The sequence below is a fragment of the Melopsittacus undulatus genome, chromosome 2, assembly GCF_012275295.1.
Source record: "Melopsittacus undulatus isolate bMelUnd1 chromosome 2, bMelUnd1.mat.Z, whole genome shotgun sequence".
NCBI classification, from domain to species: Eukaryota; Metazoa; Chordata; class Aves; order Psittaciformes; family Psittaculidae; genus Melopsittacus; species Melopsittacus undulatus.
Genome location: NC_047528.1, coordinates 60,243,179 through 60,266,165, shown reverse-complemented (window position 1 = coordinate 60,266,165; position 22,987 = coordinate 60,243,179). Strand labels below are relative to the sequence as shown.

The window sequence follows — 22,987 nt, the reverse complement described above, 5'->3', positions numbered from 1 at the left end:
GTGGGCTGAAGACACCCATGGCATGGCCCGGTGGCTGCCCACTCAGCTGTCACCTGCTGCAGGGATGTTTGGCAATGGGTGTTCTGAGGTTTGGGGTCTTTGTGAGCTGCTATGGGTCTTACCTCTGTAACTCAGGTTGAATGAGAGCTGTGAGGAACATCATGTTCTTCAGCCAAGTTGGATGGGGCTTTGAGCACCCTGGTCTAGTGGAAGGTGCCCCTGCCAATGGGTTGGAATGAGATGGGCTCTAAGATCTCTTACAACCCAAACTGTTCTAGGACTCTATGATCAGGACCTAGGTCAGCCTGACCAGTGTTAGGCATTTAAACGTGTTTCCCAGTGGGGAATGTAGCACGGGCAGCTGTGTTAAAGGGGAAAGTGATAGAGGAGGGTGAGAAATGGCTTGGGTGAGCAATTAAATCACCTAAGTTCTGTGTTTCCTCCAGAATATATTTCTTACCACTAGGTTTAAAGGCAATCTAAGGTAAGTCACACAGAACTAACTCAGTCCCAGCTGCAGAAAAGTGCTGGAAGTTAATGGTCTATTACCTCTAAACTGGTACATACATATGCATCACCTGTGTATACAGATAAGCCACATATGTGTTCAGAGCTAAAACAGAGATTGCAATGACTTATGGTTGCATGGGTAAAATTAAATACACTTTCACATAGTTTCTGATGTTGTGTAACGTTTTTATAAAAAAGGTTTTAAGAAATCTGTTCTTTTCTTCCCTTGGGAAAACTAGAAACAAGAGGTGAAGTTGTTCTATCAACATTCTCAGATGTTAGCATAGTAACAGAGATGTCCAGGCCACTTGATCACTTTGTAACTCAATGCTCTTATCTAAGCAGTTGAGGGTATGCTTTCTTCATCTGAAACCTCATAAGTACTTATTTTTGCTACTATCCTATTTCTAGTGCTGTTGGAAAGTGTGCCAATAGCAGGGTGCTTCTACTTTCTCAGAATGACTGCCATGTCATCTCTCTCCTCATTACATTGTACTCCAGATTCATCAGCTCTGAGGCAGAATCATTAATGCTCCCAAGCTGCCTTCATACATTTTTTACTTGGAGCCAATTTGAAATGCAGTTTAGTTACTGCCAGTTGCTAAATTCAAGTCCAGCCACTGTAAACTTGACCTTTCCCTAACGTTTGCCTCAGTTCGCTTACACTTTCCATTTCCCCAAACCATCCTAGAGAAGTTTATTTGCTGTTCATGGTGGCTTGGAGATCTGCCTTTCAATGATGTTGCTATCAACAGACATTTCTAAATGCTGCATTTTTATCGGTGTCTTTTTAGAGATGGTGATCTTTTATTTTAGTTTGCTTTTCCCTGCAGCACTTCTAGCAGTCTTTAGTCTTGCCATCTATTGCCAAAAGCAGAAGTTAGCTTGAAAAGGGACAGAAGGAACAACTCTGGACAAGCGTTTGAATGAGTCATCTACAGAGGAGTTGAGGTTAATGGAGGTGGGACATGGGTTGTTCCTGGGCTTTGTTCACTGTTTTTGGATCCTGCACTGGGAGTGGAGGAAGGTCTGTGGAATAGTTTAAGTCTGACAGAAAGCAAAATATAGAGAGGGAAGCCCAATGTCAGGTTTAAACTTGCTGTGCAGTAGTCTGCCCCTCTACTGGAAAACTGGTAGGCATTTATGAATTGAAAAATGGCAGATGCTTGGATTACTACCAAATAATATACAAGTTGCATTGAGCAACAGCATTGTGGCAAGAAATCATAAGTAAAGAACATAAGGGTTTTATGAGAGGAGAATGATGTTGATCTTGAGTGCTGTGGATCATTAGCTTACTAAGCCATTGATAGTGGTGTAGAGAGTGCACAGTCACCAGTTTCCATGTCACTGTCAGTAGAAGTACTACAGAGTGCTCATTAGCCAGCTTTCCTAATGGAGCAAGTCTTGTGCAACCATGCTGACCATTGGCCTCACTGCTCAATAACTTGGTGGCTGACATCAATCAAACTTGATAGCAAGGTATGACATAAACAAACATGAAGTTACAGCTTCTGTAAAAGCTGGTATGTAGGCAGCCTGGAGATCCAAGTTAGTGCTGTTACCATGGACAATGAAGTTCATACCCAGCCCCTGCACAGTTTGTTTGACAGAGCTGCTGGCCAACCAAGATGCACATGGTTACAGATTAACTGTGGTATAGCTCCTGTCCCTGCTTCAGAGCTATGGGTGCAGAACAGCTGCTTGTGGGGAAGAATATGGGAAATACCCAAGAGATCTAGGAGCCAATAGTAGGACCCAAACTGTTCTGCAGTGTTGAGGCTGAGTGTTATCATGGGAGACAGAGTAGATGGGAATTTTGACCAGGAAAGAATTTCCACAAAAACTGCTCAGTTTTTCCTGTGGCCTTTTGCTGTGTATTTGACTTCAGAGGGTTACTTTCTTTCTGAAGAGACTTGCTAGGAATAGATAGCTAAGGTTATAGTAGAGAGTCTGCTCTCCCCAACCAACCTGCCAAAGATAATGAACTTACTAATAGGTCTGTTGGCATAACAAATTCATGCACTAAAGTTGTCTGAAAGGTGAGTAAGTCTCTCTGCCTCCCCCTCCAAAGATGCATATTACAGAAAAGAAAGGAATAAAAAAGCCATAACAGACCAAAAGAGTTATATAATAAACCTAGGTTCAGGTAAAGGAATACGGGAAGCTGAAATGCAGAGCTAAGATGAAAGGACACAAGTAGAGGGCAGGAAGGAGGTTGGTGGTGGCTGGTAAGAACTGTAATTGCCAGACTTGGGAAGCACCTGCAAATTGACTGTCAGCCTGCATTTTCACACTGGCTTTCCCTCAGAAAACACTAGGCTAGGTGACAGAACATTACGTTTAGGAAAATAGCTTTTTAAATACACATATGTCTGGAAGAGGTACCAGAATGCTTATGTTAAACTGGAAAATTTCAAGTTACATTGAAAGGGTTTGGTAAAATTGGAGAATCCTGTATCCAGGATTCCTGCTATTTTTGTCATTCTACAGAAGCTGCTGTACAATTTGTTCCAAGGACACCAAATTGCCAAGATTCACATTTTCAAGACATCTGAGCATAGATGTGCTACAGAGGAAATGTGTTACTTTGGTACAGCCCAGTGTCTTCAACCCTGAGTGATATTCCAGCAAGAAATGTTTAGCAATTTCTGACCTGTGGGCACAAATATACTCAAGGTGATGAGAACCCAAATAGCTGGCATCAGACTAACAACTGGCTGGATTCTCAGCCAAATTCTGTCACCTCTATCAAAAGGCTATGAAATGCAGCTGTTTTGCTATGAAGTAGTGATTACTATGCTAATGAACTAACCAGTTACCCATTTGGTTCAGAAAAATGCAAGTTCGCAGGAATTTGAGGAAATCAAATAAAAAATGAAGACTTGAGAAAAAGAGAGTCACAATCACCTTGGCCTTTCAGTCCCTACCACAGCTTTTGAAACTGAAGCTACTTTTGGACCAGGAAGAGTAAAAATTTTCAGAGATCATTGCATTCTCTGTAGGTCTGGGAGCTAAAGGGATGGGTGGAGATCAGCAGCTGGGTAAAGGAAAATGAAACAAACATTCCCACAAGGTAGCAGGAGGGCAGAACTAAGCAGAAGAGCCCTCTGCAATACTGCTGCTGGAGGTTATTTGAGGGGAGGGGTTATACAGTAGGGGACTGAGGGGACACATCACAGGTAGGCAGGCTTCATTATTTCCACTGCTGGTGGAACAACTCATTTTTGATTGCTGTATGAGAGTAATTTGGCCAAAGAGTTCTAGTCTGTGGTAATTAAGAAAAACTGCACATCTCAACACTTTTAATCAATTAACATTGCATTGTAAGGCAGAACCATTCCAGCCATCTTTAGGATAACACCACTGATTATTGTTTGAAACCACTGAACCGGGAAGTTGGGGTTCAGAAAGAAAAGGCAATACATTTACTGCTTGATATCAGTTACTGCATACCTCTGCCAACCTTCTGTGGGGGAATAAAGCCCCTATCCATTGCATTTCTGTGAGGCACACACTCCTTTTTGTTTTAAAAGTCTATTGAAATGGAGCTGATCAGCTTCTACATGCCTACAAAGTGAATTACAAGGTGAATGGTATAATTCACACTAAAGAACAAACCGCAGAAACAAACTGAAGTACCATATTCTCACAAAGGCTAAGAAATTAATATTTAATACGCATCAAAGATTTTATTTGCATTAACTGAAGATTCAAATATTAAAATAAGTCTACATTAAATTACAATATTAAATATGCTTTAAATACAATAAACTAAATGTGTTTAGTTTCTAAACACAAAGGGGACAAAAATAATTCGGAAGAATGTAATACAATTAGTGACACCGGGTGACAAAATAAGGACTTTCAGATGTACATCCACAAGATGTCAACTCTCAGCGATGTTTACTTTAAGAAGAGGTGGTAGCCTTTTAATTGATGCACAAACCCTGTATTACGTAAACTCAGTATGGTATCTCTCAAGACAAAATATTGCTCAGTTACATTCTCATTTATGCCATGATCAAAACTCCTTTTGTAGCTCTTTTTAAGAATTAAACACACCAGTATGCAAATCCAGAAAAATAAACAGTCTTTTTGCAAGTATTACCACAAAAGATGTCTTCCTTATGGTTACAGTTATCTAACAGATCTACAGTGTCTTTCATTCTTGAATTCAAATCAGCTTACATATATACAATATGAAACAAAGTACTCACAAAATCCTTAGTCTTTCAAGACAAAAAAACTATGCTTTCACAATATTGAGACCATAAAAGTCTTTTTTAAAAAAGGGGTTTTCTTTTTTCAAGTGGAGCACACTGTACAGTAGGTTCCCTGTACATTATTCTCAAGGCAAAACTAAATGTTACAGCTGTTACATAAAGTGATAAACACCCGTTGCCCTAAAATGAGGTAGGGCTCTTGACGCAGATCTAATCTTTGCCACCCAAACCAGCAGAAGTAGTAATAAAATGATAATCCATATCTTAGCTAAATAATCCAACAACTCACTACACACATGAATGTGGTTGTCCTCTTGGCACTTCAAGGATCTCACTTCAAAACCTGATTTGTCCAAACCAGACTGAAGCTCATAGTCATTTGAAAGAAAATTAACTGAACACAAGGTGAACGGGTTTTATGGTGTGTAATTTCAAAAAGTCAGTGTATATCAATAACACTGCTTGTACATAAGTGTTCATCAATAAAGGGTTTTAAAAAGTTACCCCAGTTGTCACTGTAGCTAAAGAATGCAGCATATAGGGTCTTTACGGATGCAGTTAGGAACACATAAATGAAGAACCCAGACTTGCATCAATCACAAAGTATTTCTCACACAGGTAATTTTACCTTTCCATCCAACTTCAATGACACTGTTAAACAAAATTACAAAACTAAATTTTGAAGAACCCAAAAGAACAAGAGAGTAACTAAAAGAAATAAAAACATGATACTTAATTTTAGTCCTGATGAGGATGATCAATTAACATGTCATTTTGCTTCTTTTCCACAGCAGTGCATGCAGCTGGTTGAATAATATACATCAACCTGAAACCTGCTAAAAGGAAAGTCTGGAACAGCATAGGTATTTGGTGTCCTGAAGATATAATATGCATGATTTTTGTTTTTATTTTTTGGATTTTTTTTATTATTATTTCAGGGTTTTTTTAATAAAAGGATTTCTTCTCCATTAAGCAACATAGTGGTACTGATTAGGGTTGTCTTTGTCTCTCTCCATATAGTCTCTGTCAATGAGAGATTCAATCCTCTTTTTCAAGTCTCCAGGCTACAAGAAAAGATGAGATTAGTATAACAGTAATATAAATGCAAATATATTTCATTTTAAAAACTAGGAATGCTAACAGCTCTGTAAGATATGCCATAGTAAATATCTAAATATAATTTCCTACTGATACTCTGGCTTATTTCTCTTTAGACAGTAATTTTTATTACTTTCTATTTCTATTACTTATCCTTTCTATTTGGATTTGGTTAAAACGTATTTCATATTCCAGTTCTGGTGTCCCCATCATGGAACTGTTGGAGCAAGTCAGCCTGGGGAAAAGAAGGCTGTGTGGAGACCTCATAGCTGCCTTGCAATATTTGAAGGGGGCCTACAAGGATGCAGGAGACGGACTCTTCATCAGGGAGTGTAGCAACAGAACAAGGGGTAATAGGTTTAAACTTAAACAGGAGAAGTTCAGGTTAGATATAAGGAATAAATTCTTTACTGTGAGGGTGGTGAGGCACTGGAACAGGCTGCCAAAGGAAGTGATGAATGCTCCATCCCCAGCAGTGTTCAAGGCCAGGTTGGATGGAGCTTCAAGTGACTTGGTCTAGTGGAAGGTGGCCCTGCCTGTGGCAGGGGAATTGGAACTTGATAACCTTAAGGTCCTTTCCAAACCAAACCATTCTATGATTCTTACTCTTATGGACAAGCTGAATGGAAAAATTTATTACATATTCTTAGATAATCAGTGGAAGGTTTGAAACTCAAAATCAGTTACCTTTACAGGAAATTTCAGTTGATTATACAACTCAGAAACAAGGAGATTATGACCAAGAGTCTTTCTCATCTTCATTATTCGTACGATTGCAGCATCAATCTGGTATTGCCTGTCTTGAAATACTCTTTCGGTTGTGCTGACCTGTTCCTCGACCTAAAGAACAATACAGTGCCACAAATCAGATAGCCTGACAATACAATTGGTATTTTTAATCAATTATATTTCTATAGTTAACCTTTACAATGAAATTAAACTCATGTATCCTTATTCATCTTTGAGACAGACTCCTGCATTACTGCATGCTAAGAATTGTGATTCTGAAGCATACTGCTAAAGCAAGCCAAAGATAAAATTAAGAATAATGTAGAGAAATTAATAACATACATCTTATTTTAATTCTATTTGATAAATTAAACTAAATCTTAACTCACTTCAGATTTTTTAGAGAACACATAACGATTTGTCAGTCCAAATACAGCAGTCTTTTGTATCACACTGATCAGCTCCAATTTGACTTTTAGGGATTTTAATATGCAAAGGCAAAAGGAAAGAAATCAATGTTCATTAAAACATGTTACCTTGTGCCAGGAATTGGGACTCAAGTGCAACAAAAATATCCACTGCAAAATCAGGGGCAACCCTGACTTCAGTAACTCCCATACCCGTTAAATAAAGAACTGAGGTGATGACATTTGCTTCATGAGTTCAATATAATGCCAACACTTCAGCCATACCACAAAATCTTCAAAGATGGACTGAAACACCTACAAGATTCTAGTGGTTTTAAATAGAGGCATTTAAATTCACAATCATAGGAAGGAACCTAGAAGGGTTTTTTTCCAATTTCAGTGAGATCTAAAATCTTTAGTACCTCTGCAAGTCATCCTGACTACCAAAAAATTAAACACCTGTTTCCTTTCTCCATATGCACAACCTATGAGAGGAACTGCAGAGATTCTGTACCTCCAAGTGGGACATGTAGATAAACAAATAGAATGAATGCAAAAATTAAATACATACTGTTTCTTTCATCTGGATTTGGTTGATCTTTATTCTAAACAGCTTGTGCTTGAAATCACCATTAAAGATGAATTTATCTCCATCTTCTACATCCTTGCCCTTTGGATTTTTAATCAATACCCGTGCTTTTCCACAAGCTAAAGACTGCAAGGTTCTTCTTAATTCACTGTCCTCTGTTCAGAGTTAAGAGAAAGAAGAACAAAGTATAACATGAAGAGTTTTATCTGATTAATGTAGAAATACATTTGAAAAGTCACTCTTACTACCTTCTTCCAGCTAAGTTCAAATTAGGTAACAACTCACAGCTGTCAAACTTGGGTCTCGCATCGTTGACAGGCAAGTGCTAAGTGTGTGCATGAATTGTACCCATCAGAAAGACAGACTTGGGCTCACATCAGTGAGCTTTCCAACCAAAAGGAGTTTCAGAAAAGATGTCACATTAACATGAGCCTGGTTTTATTTCATCTTGTTTGGTAGTAACAAGACATTAGAAGAAAAAAACCCCATTGATGACAAGAAACTCAAGCCACCCATTTTAATGATTTCATTGCAATTTTTAACACACTCTAGAAAACATAATAATAATTTAAAAACACAAACAGAAATCTAAATTAATAGGAAGATGTCTTACAAGAAGGTAGAGCTCACACCTGTTATAATGACAAACTTCTCCCATGACAGGAAATAGTAGAAAGAAGTCAGTGAGCAAAACTTTATCTACTACAATTTAAAGCTAAAAGCATTTGGACAAGTAGATAAAATGAAGTCTAAAATAGTCTAATAATTATGTTGCAAAGTCATGTATCAAGATTTTATGTTCAAACACCCTCTGCAGTTTTTAGAATACTTTTACTCATAATATAAAATTATCATCAAATGTGTTGGGTCTCTTGAACAGTTTTAGTCTAAAAATTGAAAGAAAGGTTTTGCAACCTAGTGCTGAAGTGCAGTGACGCTGAGTAAAAGATTAATACTATTATTACTTCTAAAATACTTGTAACTTTCACAAAGTGACCTTTTTTAAAAGTTCCAGCTGTTCTATGATTACTGAAAAAAACCCTTTAAACTACTTTGACTAAACAGGCATTTGTGATCTTTCACACTTTGGGGGGGTTTCATCTTCAGTAAATGCAGATTGCTGAGCTGTGTTTCTGTCCAAACAAAAAAATATGCTTTTCCAAACACTCAATATGCTTTGGAGCTTTGCTTCTGCTTGGCATGCCAAGTTGCAGGCTACAGTATGCCAAAGGGAAGAATATCACTCCATCACTGAAGTAAAAACTACAGCTCCTAGTAATGCTAGGAGAAAAGCAGGTAAAAACACAGAGTGTATTTGGACAACACAGCTCAAAGAAGCATGGTTACCAAAGAGCAAGTAACCATTCTTTCTTTTGAGTGTCAGTTTATGGATTTTATGAGTGTATTAATGTACCAGGGACAACCTCATCTCTGATTGCAGAACACAAGTTCCAGCTATGGCTAGATGAAGACATTATCCATGATGCTTATATAGTAAGAGATGCACAGGAAGACATTAAATAAGCAGAATATAATTTAAGATTACCTTCATGGTGTTCTCAATTAAAAATCAACGTGCATGCAGGAAATTGGGAGATGACTCAATTCGAGGTGATCTGACATTTGATAATTAAGACCTGCCATTAATCTTAGGCGACTAACTTGGTTTCAGTTGAGAACAACCACATCATACTTTACAGGGATCAGATCAAAATGTCTGCTCACCCAATGTGAGTTCTTTGACTTGGCTAATAAGACAGAGAAGTCAAAAAGTGCCTGAATTCTTGTGCTGTGAGAGCTAATGAATTCACTATTCACTGCCTCTAAGCCATCCATAATTCAACAGACTTGTATTTCCTCCTTTTCACCTCTCCCCAAATTATCATGCCCCAAATTTAAGAGATGAAGTCTCTACCCTCTGCACAGGAACTGTTCTATACCTTCTGTATTTCTTTTTATCCTTTTTTGTCCTTATCTAATCCTACTATACACTGTAGATATGGGCTAACCTGAAATTTATGAAGTATCCAAACACAGACATACACACAGCATAAAGGTGCTTTCTGTTTTGTTCTCAATTACTTCCCAAGAAGTTACCAAGATGCTGTTTGCCCTTCTGATCACTGATGAACTTTTCTTTCTGATGGATTTTCTTTCCAGGGGACACAATGACAGCACAGCTTCACTCCCACACACTCACACCTAACAAAGGCAATCTCTGACATGATTAAGATTATTCCCCTCAACCAACTCCCGCCCCAGATATATTTATATTCATCAACACTGGATGCCATTTGATCTCCTAATTGTTCAACAGTGCGAGATCCCTTTGGGACTATTTTTACATGCTTCAGATTTGACCTTCCTAAGGAATTGGCATCAAATTCTATCACATGAGTATTCATCTTCTTCAGGTCATTAGTGGCCATGATGAATGACACAAATAAGAGCTTCCTTTCACTATTTCACTATTTTAGAGCTTGTGAGGAGCTCTTATCAAGAACTTTCAAAAAGCCAAGTGCACAAATACGATTTTGGATATGCTTACTGGCTCTCTCAAAGAATTTGAAAGTAAAAATCGTATACCACATAAATTATGCTAGCTCTTCCCTAGTATACATTTATCCATGGGCCTGCCAATTCCATTTCTCCCAGTACAGACCGGCTACCCTGCAATAATCTGAAGAATTACCCCATGAATGTAAATAAATAAATAAATTTAGCATTGCTCTTGTCAAGCTTGCACCAAGGGTCACTTGACTAATAACTACAATGGATTCCTGTAAAGCATCAGGGTGGCTAGTGTTCTGTTACCGGTGGTCTAATTTACTGTCTGATTTACTCATCTGTTCTAAACCCTTTACTGACACTTCAAATTGCAATATTATATTCTGCCCTATGGTATTTACACAGCCCTCTGAACTCTTCTGCAGTAAACACCAATATGCAAAGAGTGGGTAATCCCTCGTAATAGTGCCTCAACATAAACACATGTTAACTAACTAAAACCTGCTCAAGACTTCCACCACCTCCCAGAAAAAGCTGGTATATGTGAACACCAAAGTAAAGGAAGTGTTTGGGGCCAGTTCTTCAGAGTTGAGAGGTTCAGTATCTCTTCATTGTTTAGAACTGAAGAATACCAACCCTGGATCAGAAGGTCCATCTAGCTCAGCACCCTGTCTCCAGCAGTGGCCACGAGCAGGCAAGCATAGAGCAAAGCTAATACAGCTTCACACTTCACTGCTCTTCCTCCTCTCCCCATCCTACTGCTCACTAAGTCTACAATTGCTTAGGGCTAAGAGACTTCCTAAGCCAGAGGTGGTTTCTACGTGTTGAGAAACCTTCAGTGCTTTGCTCTTCCCTGAACCTCTCCTGTTGAACTTTTGGTCTATTTAGTTTAATCTTAGCATATACAACTGGTCCTTCTAAAGAAGCTGTCCCATGTCTTCCATCTGTATTCCCATTTTCTGAACTCTTCTCAAATCCACCATTTTATTTCTAGATGACGGAGGGAGAAGTCTGACAAACCCTACAGACCTTCTAAAACCTTAAAATGTGCCAGCAATTATTTTTGACTCCTGTTGAATTTAGATGGAGCCCCTTCTTGTACATGTTCCCCAGTTTCAAAGGCTTTTCTACTTAATAAATCTAGACCCTGTTCCATACATTATTTTTTAAAGCATACGTTGCAATTCTGCCTGTCTGTCTAGCCTTGCACCTGGGGTTTAGAACATTTAGAAACCGTTTCTATGACAGCCCAAACGCCCAAGTTTTGCCCTCTACCATGTGCTGCTATTCGTAGCCATGAGCCAGAACCTCTGGCTCATGCTGGGTGGTCTCTCAGAGTCTGTTTGCCAACACCTCTGCCCTTAGTGGTCAATTCACCAAGCAGCTGCATCACAAATTCAGCTATCTTTTCTAATAACTGAATCACTGTTCTTTTCCAACTAGCCAGGATACCAAATTTTGGCAGGGTACCACTGAGCAAAAGGATCATCCTTGTAGCAAAGTGCAGTGTGGGATCTATTTCTGACACCATTTCTGGCCATAAGAATTTCCTCTACTTTAGAAGTAGGGGGACTGCTAGGTGGGAATGGGACCTCTCTAAAGCAGCTCCAAATGCCTTGTGTAGGTAGAGCCTGGGAAGACAAGAGATTTTGTCATCCATCCTGACCCCATGGGAACCCTCTGAATCATGATCTGTCCTCACTACCGGCATTCCTACACTACTTCCCCATATGGAAGAGAAACACAGACGTGGTGCAATGACATAATTTAGGTAGCTACCAACTATCAATTCCAGCCATCTACCTTAAAAAAAGTCTATTGAAATCCTTTCTATTGTGCCATAATGGAATGGATTTCCATGCAGCAGATTTTATCTGTTGCTGTCAGGCAGCCAGAATGCAAGCTCCAAGGTACATCAAGACAAGATGGGATCTGGATCATGCTTGTGTGAACTTATATTTGTTCTGTAACCATTGTGCTCTGACCTAATGAGCCTCTCTGGACTATCCTGATGCTTATCATTCACACTGGCATGAGTTTTCTTCAGCTCCCTTAGCATTAATGGTGTGAATGACTAAGCAACTTAAGCACCGATGCTGAGAAACTGGAGCACCCAGGCTGTACTGCCTTCTGCAAAACATTGTTCTGAAACACAGGGATTCTTGATATTCTACAGTATTTTAGTAAATATATTTACAGTATTTTAGTATTTGCATGAGTTCAAGTACTCTTTCAGCAGTTGCTCTATTGGGTTGATCTTAATATTTAACATATGAAGGACTGGTGGGTATGACCTGCTGGTTGCTACAGAAGTTACAGAAAGTAAAGAGATTATAGTATTGCCATTTTTAGTGCTAATGGCTGTAACTATTTCAAGAAAGTGTAAAAATAAAATAAATTAAAAAAACCAAACCAAACTATCCAAGAGCGTAAGAACACACAAGGCAGATGCTGCAGGTGGTTAAAAGAAAACTATACTTTTCCTCAGTTTTCTTTGTTCTTTTTACTTTCAGGTTTCAAGCAGCTAACAAAGTCTACACCCTACAGGACACTGCTCTCCTTAACAAATCAGACCTTTTGTAAATGGGGCACTCCAGGAACAGTAATGGAAAACAGGTGGGCAAGTTCTCTAAACAGTTAAACTGCAAATACTGTCTTGAATCGCCCCAAAATGACAGCATTCTACAACAGATCATTTTCAAAACACAGTATTTGAAACTGTAATAGAACTAAACCAAGCTGTAGGTTCAACAGTCTTTATCACCACTTGAATTTTAAGAATTGCAGTGATACATTTTGTAAATCTACTAGATTGTTAGTAGTACCATACGCTACACAGCTCTCACTATTAATTTTGTGAAGCTATCTACCTTCAGAAGTAGAAGCAGGGTGTTTTCCTCATCCCTTTTGGGGTCTATGTCCTATTTGATCCAATTTTTTCTAATGATCACAGCAAATTTCTTAAAATTAGGCCTTTACATACCGAATCATAATTGGCAACCACTCGATGAATAAATTTAAGAATCAAAAGTATTCTTCCTACCTACACCAGTGGCCATTTTAATTTCTTCGAAACTGAATTCATCTCCTTCATTAAACATAAGCAACACTAATGTCTGAAAGAGCGATACTTGAAATTCTTTCTTTCCCTAAAAAAGAAATATCAAATAATTAGAGGTAATATTCAGAGAATTTTCTATTGTATCCTCCAAATTTGCCAAGTTACAGAAGCTATACATTCTTTTTTTCTAATTTTAGAAGAAGAGATGTGCATTTTAGAATGCCTGGCACACAGAAGGATCTGCCTGAATGCAGAACTGAGGAAGCAGGATATTTTTAAAACCTCGTGTTTTTTTTCTCCTCTAACATTAGCAATACAGCACACAGCAGAAGCTCATGAGAATGGCCTTGAATTTACTTGACATCATTGACTTCATTTTAATTACAATACATGAAATTCTGGCTTTGCTGCCATCAATAACAAATCTCTTCATACTTCAACCAGGTTTCATTTTATGGAGGTGAGGAAACTAATATAAAAGAAATCTTGCTGTTGGATCAAATATGAAAGAAACAAAAGATAATTTGTTTGTTTACCATGATACAGCGTGATTGTATTGTCAAGTAGCACTATATTTGTACAAGCAGGTAAATGGAAAGGAAATAGCTCAAACTCTTTAGAAAGCTGTAAACACCTCTGTCAATCAACAGCTACAAACCTATTCATCCTGCTGTTTCATAACGCCTAAACCTCTGAGTTTCAGTTACAATGAGTTAGCAAAAGAATTCAGGGTTGGTTTTTTTTTGTCTTTGCTCTGTCTCAATTAAGCTGCATTATTAGCAAGGCAAGATATTCTGTGAGACAAAACAAAACCACATTAAGATACAATGTGGTTATTTAAGACTTAAATAATTCAACAAGCATTTAAATTTTAACCACAATCATTACATGACTAATACCCTTCAGTCTCTTTTTGTATCAGTGAAGCATACTGAAAGTGCCACCAGTATTTCTATGATTTAAACAATTCTGTATTTCCATTTTCTTCACTATGAGGGTGGTGAGACCCTGGAACAAGTTGCCCAGAGAAGTTGTGGCTGCCCCATCCCTGGTAGTGTTCAAGGCCAGGTTGGACAGAGCTTTGAGCAACCTGGTCTCGTGGAAGGTGTTCCTGCCCATGGCAGGGGGTTGGAACCAGGTGATCTTTAAGGTCCCTTCCAACCCAAACCATTCTGTGGTTCTATGATATTAAAAATAAAAAGATGCTGCATTATTTCTTTTTCATTAATTTCCTGGTTTATTACACTTATTTTACTCAAATGAGGAACAATTCCTATCAAATGAATACCAGTATTATATTGTTGTCTCTTGTTAGCCAGGTAGTATTTCAGTTTAATTATAAAAAGCCAACTTTCTATGCAAAAGTAACAATATTGAATTGTGACTGTCCCTCTACAAAAAACATTACTACCTTTATCAAAAATACATTACATGACTAGATTTCCAATAACTCACTTAGGTTCCACCCCAACAGGCTAAGCATTAAACAAGCAAACTTACTTCCTTAAATTCCGCCTTTAGTACAGCATGTCCTAAAGTGGTCTGCCACTGAAGCTTTCGACCACTGTGTTTTCCCAGGTAGAAGGTTTTAAACACCTCTTGAAGCTTTATCATCTGCAAAGCAAAAGTGAGATGTTTATTAGGATTATAACAGTACAGTGATGCTGGATGATTTCACACATGTAATTTCTTTATTCTCCTCAACAATGTTTCACAATGACCGGTTTTGTATTAAAAACTAAATCCAAAGTGCAAAATTCTGCTCTCAAGTACACTGGTACTATTATGCATGAAGAAAAGTCCCGATTCAAAACCAGCTTTTTATTTCTCCCTTTTTTTGTTTGTTTGTTTGCTTGTTAAAAAGTAAAATAACCCTCTGTAAAGGCTTTTAAACCTCAAAAATAAATACAAGTTTTGTCCTGGACTTTGAATCTGACCAAGAGTGTCACAGAACAAAAAGCATACCTCTTACACCTACACACTGACTATTACTATCTGCTCTCAAGTTCTTCCTGCAGTTTGTCCTATACAGATTCAGGTCTGATTCCAGAACTTTATACCCTCTTACTTCCAAGTAAAGAGTTTTTTTGTACACCTCCATTTTCATGGTGTGTTGCTCAGGTTGGATCCTTCCAAAGAAGTCTGCTACAGAGGAAAAGACGCCACAGGAGCAAGAATACAAAAGCTTCCACAGAAAGCAAGATATTGCAGAAAATAGGACTCCAAATCCATATTTCAACTTAAATCACTACTGACAGAAGCTTTGCAAAAATCTCTTGACTTGAAAGAAAGCTTTTTTTTCGGGCAAATGTCATTTAAATGCAGGGTTTTGTGTGACACATTGCAGAGAACAGAGGAAGGATCTTACTGAAGAAAATTATGTTCAGTAACATAACTGTTGGCTAGATCAAAGTGCCTAACCAATGTAATTAAAGATTAACTAAATTACTGCCCAGTTTTAAATTTCGAAGTGCTTGACTGCAATGTTAAGTAGGACACAGATTTTATTTTAATACTAACTTTACATTATTATTAAGAAGATGATAAAATCCCCAACACATTAAGTGAAACAATAATCTGAAGAAAATATTTTATCCACATATTTTTTGCAATTTTGACATCTGTAAATGAGATAAAGCCCTTAAATAACTAGCAGAAAAACATTAAATGAAGGGCATTGGTTTATTTTATGATAGTGATTATAGTTCTGCTCTGTAAAGTGCATTTGGAAGAATTTAAACACTAACCTCTGAATTTAAGTGGACTTCCATAGGTGTGTAAGTTGGCCAGTATCCCATAGTTAATATATTTACTGTCAGGTCTATATTTCCTGGGTCACTTTGGTTCTGCATATACTAAAATACAAGAAACAAAAATCATTCAAGTATACTGTCTGTATAATTAGAAAGCATATATACTTAAATTAGAAATCTAAAATGAGTATAACACCGAAAAGTTTCTACATGACACATCGTTGAAAAGACATGCTCTGCCAAGATCTTGAATGACCATCTTATGCCTTCCTCCTGAATCTCAAAACACAGCAAGTGGTTGGAAGTAAAAAGAAAAGAACAACATGTCATGAAGTATCCTAGACCACTGTCTTTACAGGGTATTAAGGCTGAAGGAACTTTAACCACATACAAATAAAGCGAAAAAAGAAAAAGCTTTTGATCAGAAGCCAGGGCAAGAACTGTAAGGTCAAAAGGATCCCCTGGCACTTCCACACCTGTTAGACAAAACATTTTCATATAATTTGAGCATAGCACCAGTCAAGCCAGGCTGAAAAGTCTGGGACAGAAAAGTCACTGGAGTATTTTATTACAGGATCAGGTGTCCTGGGACAGATGTCTATCCCAGTATCCTGTCTTCAGTAAGGCCCCAAAACAGGTACCCAGGGAGAAGTACAACAACAGGATGAACATATACAGTATTTCCTCCAAGCATTCCCTCTGTCACCGACAGATTGGAAACTTCGAGGCTGAGACATACATGGTTTCTATGTACTCAGCAACCTCCTCAGTTTCTCTGGTGTGGGTCATTCACAAAGAATTCACTGGAGCAGCACAGTTTACAGAATGAAGGGGCATGGATCTTAAAGAATGTCAGACAATAAACTACTGTGCGGTAATCAAACTGTGGTTTACTTAAAATGGAATCAAATAGAACAGCAAAGAATGTTTTCTCTGAACAGATATACAATAAATAAACTCTCTTCTACAAATAGAACTGTAAGTAGGACTCTGTTACTACAACCAGGACCTGCTCAAAAGCTGTTCTGTTTAATTTTAGCTTAATCCAAGGTGTAACACTATTAAGTGCCTCCCCATCACTACTGAAAATTCGTCACACAAACAGAAGTTAAACGTACCTGCTTAAACTGAACCATGATATCTTTTGACAGTTCCATGTCCTTGAACATGCCCTCCAGTTTGCTGGTAAAAGCAGCACCACATTCTGTCACACAAATTAAAGCAAAGATCCACAGTTACAAAGCGGCATAAAATAAGCAATAAAAGTTTAACCTGAAACAATGGAGCCAGATTTGCCAGCTTACAGAGTACTCACAAATAGATACATATTGTAAGGATTTTGCTCACCTATAGATAAATTAAGTGAACAAGTTATGTATAGAATCATAGAATCATAGAATAGTTAGGATTGGAAAGGACCTCAAGATCATCTAGTTCCAACCCCCCTGCCATGGGCAGGGACACCTCACACTAAACCATATCGCCCAAGGCTTCATCCAACCTGGTCTTGAACACTGCCAGGGATGGATCTAAAAGGTCAGCCCAAAAGTTCTTGCTGAGCACAATGAAAGCTGTGATATGCTCAGCTATTACTTAAAATCTGACTTGTCACTTCTTAAATCATAAGATTTACATGCCAATAAAAATTTAACTCATCTGAAGGTGCCTACCATGTTTAAGCTTTGACAACATGGACTTCTCAGCATCTACTGATGCACTTTTTCCAACCAGCAGTCTTTTGGCCAAGTCTTTCTTATAAAATGCCTCAAACACGTCTTTCCCTGTATGGAAATTGAGAAAAATAAATTAAATACAACTGAAATCCGATAATCTATTTGCATCATTGTGCTTCACAAGCCTTTCTCATGACATGTTGATCAGCAGAACAATATTCACTATGCAACACTGAAGGAAAACATATAGGCAACTTGTTTTCTTCCTATATTTTAATTATTTGCTTAACATATTTTGCTGAATTCTTTCTTTTTCCCCAGGAACATGGCCTATGGGTTGCCTTGTTTTCCCCTCTGGATCAGCTGCAAACCACATGAAACTATTCTGGGGCTCAGAAGAACATTCCAGTAGCCTATTATATTAAAAAAAAAAAAAAGTAAAATAAAAATATTCCAAAAGCCTAAGGTGATGGAAGTCTTCTCGCTTGGTTTGTGAAAGCCTTTTGAAATAAGGAAGTCATACAGACACGCACAAACTTTCACATCTTCAACCAGAACTTCCGCCAACCTTTTCCATTGATAGCGCAGATAAATACAACAGAATCATAGAACTGCAGACCATAGCATGGTTTGGTTTGGAAGGGACCTTAATGGTCATCTAGTTCCAACCACCCTGCCATGGGCAGGGACACCTTCCACTAGAGCCTTAATTTCTCCAGGCTGAACATCCCCAGCTCTCTCAGCCTGTCTCCATAACAGTGGTCTCCATAGCCAGGCCTCGAAGTATCTTCATGGCTTCCTCTGTACTTGCTCCAATAGGTCCACATCCCTTTTGTGTCAGGGGCCCCAGAACTGGACCAGAGCAAAATCATGTGTTGTCCCTCCAACAGATATTGGGGTGGAATATCCCCCCCATGAAGAGGGGCCTGAGAATGTGATGCTGCTCCTATCTCTTACATTCAGGGGAACACAGTTCTGCTAGTAGCAAGGAAAACAGTTTTAATCGCATCAACAGTGAACATTGTTTCTTACCATGAATGAATCTAAATATAATCATGATTTTGTCAAGGATTCTTTCCAGCTCTTCATCTGTTGCTTCTTTATTACCAGCTCTTAACTTGGAATCCACATATTTTGCTACAAATAAATAAAATAATTTAACTGCTTAAAAAAACAAACAAACCCTAAAATAACCAACTTCAGCATCTCCCACTTGAAATATTACTGTATGTTAAATGTTAAAATATAGCATAAGTGTTAAATTGTTCTATTTTTCCTTTTCCCATCCCTCTGTGCAGTGGAATGATAGAGCCCTACTGTATACTGCCCTAATAGAAAAATATCACAAAAAGGAACTGTCCAAGAAAAAAAATGAATACAGTATAACCAGTAAAGTAACGCATTAGAAATTCCCACATTTTATATTATAGTCATAGCAAGCACATTACTTGTTGAAAGACAATGTTTTGGAAGTGTACAATGGATATGAATGTATTTTATGAGAAACAGAAACAGACAACACAAAGAGGACTATATTTTTTGTAGACCTACACTGTGTCCCTCATGCTCCTTGGCAGGAGCATACCAAAACCTAATCTGAAGCAATGCTTTCAAGTTAGTACCTTCAGAACACCAGAAATATGGTTAAGCCATGAGTTCAGTTACCTATTTATTAAGCCACATTAGTATCTTCATATTTTTGCGTTAGAAGGAAGCCTTTGCATAAGCTGAAACACCACAATGCACAAATGACAGAGGCCTGTATCATGGCTTTGACCTGTATCCCTAGGTTGTGCAGTTTGTCCTACATAAAGCTGGTTTTAGAAGGAAGCCACAAAATAAGCTGAATAAAGGCAAAAGAATGTACAGAGGGAAAAGAACCACCAAAGGAGCAGGATCCTCTCCTCATGTGAAATGCTACAGCTCCAGTTTTGCTGCAGACAACACAGTCAGAGCACCTTTTGCCAGATCAGGGATAAACCCAGCAATAGTATTTTTAAATTGTTTTTATTATTTTTCCCCTTAATGAGCACTAGTTCCCCCTTCAAGGTAATTTTTTTACTATTAAAACTCCTTGTATCTGAAGGTTTTAAAATTGTTCTCCCAGCTTCAGCCTTCAAGACAGATAGGTGGGCTGTACTTAGTCCTGCCCCATAGCATCCAAACAACTACTACTACCACAATTAAAAATAGTTCCCTTGGGTTTTTTTTTGCCACAGCTACTCTTCCCCCTAATCATTTACTCCACTTGGAGCATCAGCATTACACTCTCTGAGCAGTGGTTAGCACCAGGCACTGTGCAAGAAGCAGAGTGCAGGGACAGCAGGAGTTGGCATGCTCCATCAGGACACCACACACACACCTAAGAGCACACTCAAGCTTCTCAAACCCACAGAGCTCCCAGGTTAACTTTGCCTCATATCCCAAAAACAAGACTCCTAAAACAGAATGCGCACTGCATCGCTATGGCACTAGCACACTCAGCAGCATTATCTTATCATGCTTTCTATAGGTTTTTGAAATATTTTACAGAAAAATATTTGTGTACCTATCAATTCTGCAGGCTTATTTGGTCTCTTGTTGATAAATGTTTCAAAGGACTCCTTCATCAAGTTTATAAATTTTTCATTTTTCTGAAAGCACACTTCTATGATATGGTCCACTTTATCCTTAAAATCTAGTAGCTCTTGCACCATATCCTTGTCTTTTTCAGGATTAACCACTATTGTTGTCCCAAAGTTCTGTAAAACAAACACTTTTGATAATAAAATACTTCAGAGTGCTCCCTGTCTCCCCCAACAGACACATTTACCCTTATAAAATTTATCATTAGGAAGAACATTTTTTTTTACAGAGCTACTCATGTGACTTTAAGTTTTAAAAAAATGAGATGCACTGAAATTTAAAATAAAACCCCAGACACACATTAATGGACCTCAAACAGCAGTGTTTGATTTAAGGATTATACACACTTCAGACAAAACCTACAAAAATAAAATACACAGTAGACACGACTGTATGATGTGTAAGCTTACGGTTAGATACAGAATGACATGAATCATGTCAAATATTACATGGAAACTGCCTCAGAAATGTTAAATATAGTGGAAAACATTGTGCTATTTTTCTTAAATCCACTAGAGAGCAATACTGGTGGAACAGGTGGCAAATATTCAGCCGCCGCTCAGCACTCCAAGGTTCCTCTTTCAGCACAGGCTTAAAAGCAAAATAAAAACACACGACTTGCAATAAAACAGAACTTTTCCATTTGCAAGAAGCAGTCGCAAATTTGTCTTTCTTTTCTTGTTCCTACTTTTATTATCTTGGAGCTACAACACCATTTGTCTGGTGAACTAAAATATCCTGTAAGGGAGGATTTTAACCTAGCAGACATTTTACAATTGCTTAGCAACACTGATCAGTGCCCTAGACAGAATTGTCTGTTTTCCAAGGTGAGGAAGAAGAACATCTGCACAGCACAGCAAAACAGTATTTCACTGTATGTTATCATCAACTGATGTTCACCACAACAAGGACAGATGGGGAAATCCTTCCCAAACCTCAAAAAGTCCTCTTCAATATCTAATTATTCACTGTGATCTTTCACTGAGGTCTTTCTCAAGTATCACTCAGAGTGAAGCCAAACACACGGCTGCCCAGGGTCCTTAGATTCAGTATGTGTATCACAGAATGGTTTGGGTTGGCAGAACCTCTGAAGATCCATCATATCTGACAACACAATTTCCCCTTCATTAACACAGCATTTATACATCTCACAGTCTCTGTCAGTTACGTTCATAAATAGCTAGGCATTTCCTCCAGTCTGCAAACAGTGAACTGAGATGCAGAAAGCTAAGTGATACCTCTGAAATCATGGAAAGGTGACTACAGTAGAGCACAGACCTTAGCCCCAGTGACTTGTCATGCGTTCTGTGCACTTTCTTATACTGGCTCACAAGATAAAGGTTTTTGAAGCCTTTAATGTAGCCTGTCATACAGAATGTTTGAAAGAAGAAGATTTACTGACACTAGAAAATGGTTTCTAGCTTTGTGAGTCTGTAAAAAAACTTAAAACCAAAGCCATAATATGTCTGATTCTGCAAGACATAAGTAATGATAAGCCAACTTAAGAGCTTGCTGTTGTGAAAAAAGAGGTTCTGGTTCTCCTTCCCTTATTTTCCTGCCTGTACTGAACTCCTGCTTCTTTCCCTGGGCCAGCACATAGAATTTTCTGTGAGCCTCTTTAGGTCACTAAAGCTGCCATAAAACTGACCTCATCCAGGTACTGTGTTAAAACAGGTCACAAAAGAGTCTATGGAGTGGCAGGCAGCACAAGGGTAAAGTCAGGAGCATGATCTGGGAGCAAGGAAGAAGAAAGTTGTTTCTTCTCAAACACAACAAGCTATTCAATTGGCCCAGCTGCCTATGGATCCATGCGCTGATAATGGGGACACTGGACAACACACTGTAAGGCAAACTGCACCTCTGGATTCATAGAAGATTAACTATGTCCCACTCTCACAGGCTGCACACTGCTGAGCCAAGCTGAGCTGCAGGCATGGGTGTGCACAAAGGCACCTCTGAAATTAATTGATGTTGTTCACTTAGACCTGAAGGTTGACAAACACAAAGGAGATGTGAGGGAGAACCATTACACCAGGAATTACCAACCCCAGAGAGAGAAGGTGAAATATCTTCTGTGAAGCTTTTCTACTTTCATCTTGCAAGAGCACTAGAGTGCAAGCTCTCTGGGACAGCAAACTATATGCACATTATGCCTAGCAAAACAAACCTGAAGCATCTACATAGGACTTTGGTGATGGATCATTTTCAAGAGGAGTATTCTATTCCCAACAGCTTAAACATTCACCAGCATTACTGTAGATTGGTTACAGTAGCACTGCTAACCTGCATTCTGATGTTTCACTGGTTTTGCAGACATGTAAACAGTCATGTGTATTTGTAGCAAAACACAACACATAGTACAGTCCATCATATTCAAAACACATGTGCACTTGGCTCTATTTAAAAGCAAAGCAAACCAAAATAACTTCAAACCTGTGATGAAAGCAATTTCCAAGCAGAAATTTCAAACCAAAACTTAGGTGTTGCTGTTCCTCATCATGCGACTGTTGCTGGGGGGAAAGCATTAGCATCCCTCCCTGTACTTGCTTAAAACAGAATTTTAATGCATACATCTACATATTATTCCTGGTTTTGATAGAAGAGAGATGATAACAGCATAAATTTTGGCATTAGTAAGAGATCTTTGAAATACCTTGATGTATTCACTCCAATGTTGCAAAAGGATCTGCTGCCCACCTTTTACCCTGCTGAACAGCTGGTATGTCTGGGTTAAATCTGATATTCTGTTTTCATCGAGCAGATTATCAAGTCCTAAAAACAAACAATAAACAAATTAAGAGAAAGAGT

General features: G+C 38.3%; 1 protein-coding gene across 1 annotated transcript in view; it reads right to left on the bottom strand.

Annotated features, from left to right (window-relative positions):
* Window positions 1–4,176: 4,176 nt before the first annotated feature.
* The window catches only part of CUL4A (cullin 4A), a 40,690-nt gene continuing 21,879 nt past the window's right edge, over window positions 4,177–22,987 (bottom strand). The window contains exons 10-20 of the mRNA XM_005145926.3: window positions 22,833–22,951; window positions 20,103–20,295; window positions 18,587–18,691; window positions 17,552–17,662; window positions 17,000–17,085; window positions 15,876–15,983; window positions 14,629–14,742; window positions 13,111–13,216; window positions 7,542–7,714; window positions 6,522–6,674; window positions 4,177–5,800 (exon numbers count right to left, since the gene is read on the bottom strand). Coding sequence (XP_005145983.1) covers window positions 5,705–5,800; window positions 6,522–6,674; window positions 7,542–7,714; window positions 13,111–13,216; window positions 14,629–14,742; window positions 15,876–15,983; window positions 17,000–17,085; window positions 17,552–17,662; window positions 18,587–18,691; window positions 20,103–20,295; window positions 22,833–22,951 — 1,364 coding nt within the window. The 3' untranslated portion in view covers window positions 4,177–5,704. The remainder of the gene's footprint in view (window positions 5,801–6,521; window positions 6,675–7,541; window positions 7,715–13,110; window positions 13,217–14,628; window positions 14,743–15,875; window positions 15,984–16,999; window positions 17,086–17,551; window positions 17,663–18,586; window positions 18,692–20,102; window positions 20,296–22,832; window positions 22,952–22,987) is intronic.